At 39.2% G+C, this 8368-nt stretch overlaps 1 protein-coding gene across 1 annotated transcript; it reads right to left on the reverse strand.

Moving 5' to 3' along the window:
* Nucleotides 1–4276: 4276 nt before the first annotated feature.
* Nucleotides 4277–6595, reverse strand: LOC105792449 (root phototropism protein 2). Its single transcript, XM_012621030.2, has 5 exons — nt 6427–6595; nt 6269–6338; nt 5808–6185; nt 5001–5726; nt 4277–4898 (listed from the first exon to the last, which is right to left on the reverse strand). The coding sequence occupies exons 1-5, from the start codon at nt 6486–6488 to the stop codon at nt 4410–4412; spliced, it is 1725 nt and encodes a 574-aa protein (XP_012476484.2). The 5' UTR covers nt 6489–6595; the 3' UTR covers nt 4277–4409.
* Between the last annotated feature and the right edge of the window lie 1773 nt (nt 6596–8368).

Raw genomic sequence — 8368 nt, forward strand, 5'->3', positions numbered from 1 at the left:
AATTTAGAGAGAACAAAGCTACCGCATGCCCCACCTTTGATTAAAATTTGAACTGCCCATTCCTGGGTTTTCAATTCAAAACCCCTTTGGTCTGAAGGCACCCTTTGCGGGTTTTCACCTTGGCCTCTCCTCCCTTTTTTTTAGGTGAAGTACTTCTGGACTGAATCTGAATTCACAGAATTAGGCATATTCTTGCCATCCATCTCGGTCAAAATTAACACTCCTCCAGAAAAGCCTTTCTTTTACCACGTAAGGTCCTTCCCAATTTGGCATCACTTTTCTTTAAAGTCTTTTTATATGGGGAGGATTTTCTTCAGTACCAAGTCTCCTTCGTAGAATTCCCTGGGACGAACCTTTTTATTGTAAGCTCGCATCATTCTCCTTTGGTACATTTGACCATGACGTATAACTCGTAGCCTCTTTTATTCGATCAAATTCAGTTGATCATATCGGGATTGAATCCATTATACTTCATCTAGTTTCAGTTTTGATAAAACTCAGAGGGAATGAATATTTACTTCAATTGGTAAAACTGCCTCCATTCTATACACCAATGAGAAAGGTGTTGCCCCGGTAGAGGTTCTGATAGACGTTCAATAGGCAAAAAGGGCAAATGGTAACTAATCGTGCCAATCCTTATAAGTCTCAGTCATCTTTCCTACGATCTTCTTGATGTTTTTATTGGCTGCTTCTACCGCACCATTCATTTTTAGGTGATATAGCGATGAGTTGTGGTGTTTGATCTTGAATTGATTACAGACCTCCGCTATAGTGCTATTGTTCAAGTTTAACGCATTGTCGGATATAATCCTTTCTAGCATCCCGTACCGACATATGATCTCCTTTTTTAGGAATCTGCTGACTGTTGAGTTTGTAACATTGGCATAAGAAGCGGCCTCTACCCACTTAGTCAAGTAGTCAATAACTAAGAATATGAATCGATACCCATTCGAAGCTTTTGGCGAGATCGGCCCAATGACATCCATGCCCCATATAGAGAAAGGCCATGGAGAGGTGAATGGGGTACGTGAATCTTGTCTCCATAAATTTGGCACTTGTGGCATTTCTTGGCATATTTGATACAATCTCCTTCCATGGTGAACCAATAATATCTGAATCTCATGATTTGTTTGGCCATTGTGAAACCATTTGAGCCACGGCTTCTCCCATAATGTGATCTCTGTTTCTGACCTGGTTCTGAAAAACGTGAAGCTGTTCATTTTGACGGTCTTCATTAGCCTCTAAGTACTCGATCCGGATCTCACAATTTCGCAATGCCATTTCTAACTCTTTTCTTCTTTCTTTCATTTCTTCAATTTTATTTAAGCTTGCTTTCAATTCTATCACAGAGTTTCGATTTTGATACCGATGGAAAGAGCCTTCTAACTCAGCCACTTTATCTTTTAGTTCACATTTTTCTCTTTTGTTCTCTGAAAAACTTTTCATTAGAGCCTCATTTCGTGTCTGGAGCTCTTGGAATTTCCTTTCCCGTCTATCAGCCTTGTTCTTTTCTTCTTGAATCTCTTCACGCCACTGCTCCGAAGTTTTTCCCAACCCAGCAGTTCTCATCGATCGGCGCAGCTTCTTATAATCTATCTTAAAGCTATCTAGATCCTCCTCCGCCTTGGTTTTCCCTTTTATTAATCTTTCTGTCTCGAGTTTTTGAACATCCGCATCTAATCTCAAATTCATCTTTTCTTCTTCCATTTGTTCTATCTTCTTTTCTAATTCCGTATTTCTCCTTTCAAAATCTTGCTTTATAATTTCCAATTTAGAAGGGACGACTCGCAGATGTTCTTCTATCGACTAGCTGTTTTCATGACCTAGCTCGGAGATATTGTCATTGACCCTCTTACTCCACCATTCATAATATTCTGGAGTTGTCATTGCTCCTACGGTAAATATTTTCATCTGGTGAATTTGTTTCCACGCGTTAGACATTTCTCGAATCTTTCTCTTGTAGTTATCGTCCTTGTAAGAAAACTCACACTGAGACAGCCCCTGTGTTACCGGTATGAACTGTCTTGATCTATATTGTCTTAACACGAGCAAAGGGGTATATCCGACAGCTCCCCAAATTCCAAGTAAAGGAACCCAGTCGAAGTCCCCACACCGGTACAAAATCTCGTCAGGCACCATCTAAGGAGCTTTCCATTCAACATCTTCATCTTGGAGATTTTGAAGGATCGCCATCCATCTTTCCTCTATAATGTCATCACGTCTTGGTGTCGCTTCTAATTCTTTTAATGGTGAATAATTTTTAGAGAATACTCGATAAAAAATCTTATCCACTTTCCAAAAGTGACTGTGAAACCAAGCCAACAGAAGCTGTGCACAACAAATGAATCTTCCTTCACCTGCTTCCCGACATGCGCTCAAAGATCTAAATGTCTCAGCCAAAATTGCTGGGATAGGTGTGACACTCCTACCAAGTTGATCGAACAAATCTGTAACTGATCCGTCTATGTTTCCTAACGCTTTAGGAAAAATAACCAGCCCGTAAATACTCAAAGCAAAAACATCAACCTTTTTCTTTGTATCGAGGTGTGCCAAAATCTGATATCGCAAACTTTTCCAAGGGATACATTTGTTTTCCCTTTTTTATTTGATCCGCACCGTGACCCATTGCTCTCTCATTCCAGAGATTTTCATTAGCTTCTTTGCAAAAGTTAGAACATTGGCTGCTCTAGAATAAAATTTATTCACTTGAACTCTCGGACAACGAAGTAAAGCCGTATACTCTTCCACAGTAGGCACCATGTCTACTTTCCTAAAGGTGAAGCAGCTATAAGCAGAATTCTAAAACTGGGTTAGAGCTCGAAATAAATGCTCATCCACCTTGATGTCGAGCAAATACGGCAAATCACCATAATTACAGCAAAATAACTGTTTGACTTCATCATCCCATTGGGCCCATATTTCTTTCAACTCTTGGAGATTATTCTGAGTTACGCTGATACAAGTGAAGAACAAGGCAGGGGACCGAAATAGAGTACGTGCAAGGAGTGAAGGACTGATCTAGAAAATATCCCCGTCTTTTATACACGTCGTTTTGCGCAGGGACCCAATTGAAATGGGTTTAAAAGTGCCGCGGTCGAAATAAAATAAAATAAAAAAGGGATGGACCCGGTTGTACTTCACTGCATAAACGGAGGGGCTGAACATGCAATTAGCCCCTCCTAGCAAAACACGCGGATCTTCAGTACTGTCGGGTCGGGTCACGGGTCAAATGCCAAAACAACACCGTTTTGGCCACTGATGCCAAGGTTCAAAACGGCGTCATATTATGCCCCATATAAATATTAAAAAATACAAAAAAAGCATTTCATTCTTCACTTAAAAAAACAGAGAGTCAAACTTTCTCAATAAATTTCCTTTCTCCTTCTATTAGGGCCTCTCTGGCTTCCAACGCGCCGCCACTATGGCCAATGGTCGACGACGAAAGAAATGGGCTCTTCGGCCCTTATTTCGCAGCGCACCAAAGCTGGGTCCTCAACCTAAGGGACCGAGAGCTTTAGACCTCTATCAAAGCTCGATTCCGACGACGGCGAAGGGTCCTCTGCCGACGGAGCCACGGGCGATTCAGGTATGTCTTTCCTCTCCTATTTTCTATTTATTTCGTATATACAGAAGATACAAAAAATGGATAGAGAAAAAAATGCGAATCGAAAATGTTAAAAAAATCACCTTTAAACTTGCTTTTTGTTTTTCTTATTGCAAATGTTCGTGTTTTTTTCTTTTTTCTTTTTTTTTTACATTGTTTGGTTTTTGGCTTATATAGCCGAATACAAAGTGTTTTTTTTCTTTTATTTTTCATTGCCTCTACTGTTATTGGATGTTGTTTTTGTATTTCTTGCAGGTATCCTTCTTTTGCAGACGATGTCGGTCAACGGAGGCAAGAATTTTCCGTTTTGGTGCAAGTAGGGGCTGCCTAGGGCGACGAGTGCGCTGGAGGCACATGAGCAACGGCGTAAGGGGCATTAGGGTTTTGATTTTACTGAAAATGTTTAAATGTTGGGATAGGGTTATTTTGGTTTTGGGCCAGGGCATTTTGGGCTCATTATTGTAAATGGATTATTTTTTGGTTTTATTTGGGCCCGGGATAAATGGGTCATTACACAAGTCAAAACTTTAATAGGCGCATTAGAAATATATTGAGTAGCAACAGTAGTAATACATTAGATTTTGAACATCGAAGGAAGGTTATGAAGTTGAGTGGATGGATGAAATTAAAAAGAAGCAGCAGCTAGTACAACTTCCCCTTTTCCCAGGACTATTCTGCTCACAATGAGTTTTTATAATTAAGAAATTTAGATTTGTTTTATCACAAATATAGAAATCAAACAATATATGTAAACATCAAGCATCACAAACAAACAAACAAACAAGCTAGCTAGCTAGCTGCGGTATCAAGAGATTGAAAACCTTCTCCTCCTAGGCTTGGTACCGTCTACTCCAAGGTTATCATCGATATGGGAAGTGTCCTTGGAGCCATGTCGGAAGGGATTTAGCTTGCCTAGAGTCTTGGACATGGAAGAGAAGAAGGTAGGCTTTCTGGTCCCAACGCTCTTTGAACTAGTTCCAGTTTGATTGTTCTTCTGCATGTCCGATATGTACATCTTCATCTTCAAAAGCTCCGTTCGCAATGCCTCATTCTCCTTTACCAGCGACACGTCAGCCTGCAACTGATTCCTGGTGGTCACGGCGTCTGGCTGGTTGCGGTCATCCGCCCCCCCACTCCTTAGCTTTAGCTGATCATAGTACAAAGCGTGCAAAACAATCTGCACAGGCAAGCGCTTGTTTTGGGATGCATGCACTCGAGCTTCATAGGACAGCTTCAGGGGGTCCATGGAGCTGCATACCTTCTCCCTCTCTATCTCGTCCAGATTTGGATGAGACTGCATGCATGCATTAATTCATTCATTTGCAAATTAACTCACAATTCATAGTTGTTGATAAATTATTCAACTTTTAGATTAATTAAAAGATTAAAAATTAACCTTGAGGTAGATGTCAATGGCCCGGTAGAGATCATCCTCCACCTTTCTGGCTCCTTTAGGGACGAGATTGGCGATGCCGTTGAACTTGGAGATGGAAAGTTCAACTGCAGTTGCTATCTCCGCCAGGTATGCGTCTACAGTCTTAGCAACTCTCTGCATCGCGGAGGAACTTACCTCCCTAAAATCGCCGCCATTGAAAACAGCCATGCTCTTCTCCTTCTCCACAAACCCGGAGATGATCCTCCTCACGCTGTCCAGATCGAAGAGCCTCTCCCCATCATATGTGAAAGACAGGACCAAAAGATCATCAACCGTAACATGCTCCAATATGAGCGAGATCCGTTTCTCCACCTCGTTCCTGCAAGCACTGGAGGCTTTCAGAAAAATTGCACAGCGGAGAAGGCAACACAAGAAGTGGATCGGAAAGGCAGCTTTCTCCGCCGGAAGCAGTTGCACAATGGACTCTAAAAGCTCACGCTGCTGGATCCGAAGATCAGAGTCAATGGGCTCCGAACACTTGATGCCGTTGCCCGAGTGATCTCGTACTAGATCTCGGAGCCATCTCTCCGCGTAAGTTATGAGAGCGGTAGCGATGGTTAGGGGTTTTGCACCCCTTTGTTTCATTGCGCCAATGATTCTACCAAACAACTCAACGTCCAGGATCGATAGCTCTTCCGTCCACCAGTTTGGAGGCGTACGGCAAGGGAAACTCGCCTCGTTACAAGCCTGCAGGCACCAATCCAGTTTATATTTAATATTCATGGTATATAACATAATTAAATCGATTCGCATAAAAAATACACGCACCCTAGCACTGGCTACATCAATGCATCTTTGAACAATCTTGAGCTCCTCAGCCATGGGAAGCAGATCCTCGCATGATTTGAGAACGACGACGGCGCCAGAAAGGCTAGACAGGGCAACCTGTGAGAGGAAATCTTCGGTGCGCCCTGCCAGGTTGTTGTCGCAGTATTTATCCGTCATTTGGAGATACTCGGCAGCACATCGGAGAGCTGCCACGTTATGCACTGTAATCTCGAAATTAACGCCGTAGCAGAACTTGGCTGCTTTCTCGAAGATCTCAGGGCCTCCGGGGATTTCAGACAGGTTGATTCTTGTCAAATCCGCTTCATTTGTTTCCATTATCAACTTCCTTATGTAATTGCTCTTTGCCACTAGCATGAACTGCATTCATGACCATATGCCCTGTTGGATCATACCCAGAATTTGCCACTAAATATTAAACATGAAACGCAAAGGAATTTTACCTTGTGGAGATTGAAATTGGCTTCACCAACTTCGACAATAACATCAGTAGGAATCTCTTGGGAGAAAACCCTGAAATTAACCATAAATAACGATAACTATTAAAGAATCGCACTAGGGTAATACAAGTGAGTAGGCATGGTGAAGTAATTGGATGTACCACTGGCCGGTCCTCTCCATGGCAGTGGACAGCCTGCTGTTGCTCCTTAGTGGAGTAGCCATAGATAGGCGAGCTGGTTTGGTAAGGGGAATGGAGAACGTAGGGAAACTGAGGAGAAATGGAGCTGTTTCTATTAAGAGAAGATGTATAGTTTTTTTTATAGAGATTCAATTAATCTCATTGGCTCCTTTGATTTTGCTTTTCATGCTTGTGACCTTATCCGCTGTGAGCTGTGACTAATTTTGAGTATGGACCATTATACCCTGATACTGCTTCACGACAAACCGTACTTTCCTTTGGCTATTACATTGGATTTAAATATCATGGAAAAAAAATAAAAAGCAAAGCTTTTACGCTTTTTTTTTTTTTTTTTGAAAAAAGAAACTTATAAAACTAAGTTACATGGTTTAAAAATGGAATCCAAAAGTTCTTCTCTTTGTCAGCTTTGATGAGTGTTGAGATTGCTTTGGAGGGTTTCAATTAGTTGTAGGTCTTTTTTTCTCCAAAAATTAATTTGGCTATAAAATTCACATTTTGATTTTGCTCTCTAGGAATGTAACGTAGGATTTAATTGTTTTTTTGGAATAGGATGCATTATATCCTTCTGATTAGAGCAGAGTGTGAGGTTTTTAAGATACTTTCGTAAATAGCTTTAACTGTCTCCAAGTTGTTAGATTGAATTATAACCTTGACCTCGCCTCTTCGCTGGATGAGTTTTAGACCGTCAAGAATACCCCAAAGTTCTGCATTAAGGATCGAGCAATTACCTAAGTATTTGTTGTAACCTAAGATCTACTCTCCATTTCTACCTCGTAGCACTCCTCTTGCAGCTACAGCCCTTGAGTCCACTTGAACGGTACGCTTTATGTTCAAAGTAAAAGAAAGTATCATGGAACACCAACTTTAAGTATGGTAATAAAAAAATATAATTAATTAATTGAAGAAAAAAAATATTGAAGAATCAAATTAAACACTTAATTAAAACAGGAAAAACTCAATTATCATTCGAAAATATTTGAGAACTTTGTTGATGTGATTCCATCGAAACAATGGATTTTTTTAATCTAAAATATGTTGATTTGAAAAATAGTAATATAGATTACGGGTGCCTTTGGAACACTGATTTTGCTCCAGCGCAGTGCGTTTAATCACCTTTTTGGAGCAATTGCACTGGTTCTCTCTATTTGGATGACAAACTTCAGTATAGTAAATTTATGTGACCATCAGTGAAATAAAAAAATTTCACCAGTGAAAAAAGTTCCAGTTAAATCTCACTGGACTTTACTTCCTATTTTAGCCTTCCTTCAATTGTTGTCTTTTAATGTCTTCATTTTATTTTAAAGATTGTAGTTTTATTTATTATTTATTAGTTTTTTTAAGATCTTAAAATAAAATTTAAAATAATTTAGATAATTTATATTTTAAATAAATCATTATATTTATTTAATACTCTTTATGTTAATAATATTTAATTTTATATAGTTTAATAATTATATGAAAAATAAGTAGAAATATAATTAATAAACACGTAGATGAATAGATGTATGAAAATAATGTTATAAAAAATATTTATCATTGTTATAAAAAATATTTAACTATAAAAATTAAAAATAATTATCATTTTATCTAATAAATAATTTAAATTAATTTATAAATTCACATATTTTAATAATTTTAAAAAAGTAAAATAATTTAAAAAACTTCTATTATATATCCATTCTAATCTGATGTCCTTAATAGTCATTTTTTATTCTTGTCGCACCGCTACAGCTGCGTTTTGAATCCAAACACACACTCTACCATTGTTTCTAATCTCACCGCTACAGTATCCAATCTTACCGTCACCGCTGTTTTTAACCTCAACGGAGGTAAATACATCGCCCATCCAAACTAAGCCTACATCATGACATCCTTGTCTACAGGAAATGACATCCAATCTCTA

This window comes from Gossypium raimondii, chromosome 8 (assembly GCF_025698545.1).
Source record: "Gossypium raimondii isolate GPD5lz chromosome 8, ASM2569854v1, whole genome shotgun sequence".
In the NCBI taxonomy this organism is placed as follows: domain Eukaryota; kingdom Viridiplantae; phylum Streptophyta; class Magnoliopsida; order Malvales; family Malvaceae; genus Gossypium; species Gossypium raimondii.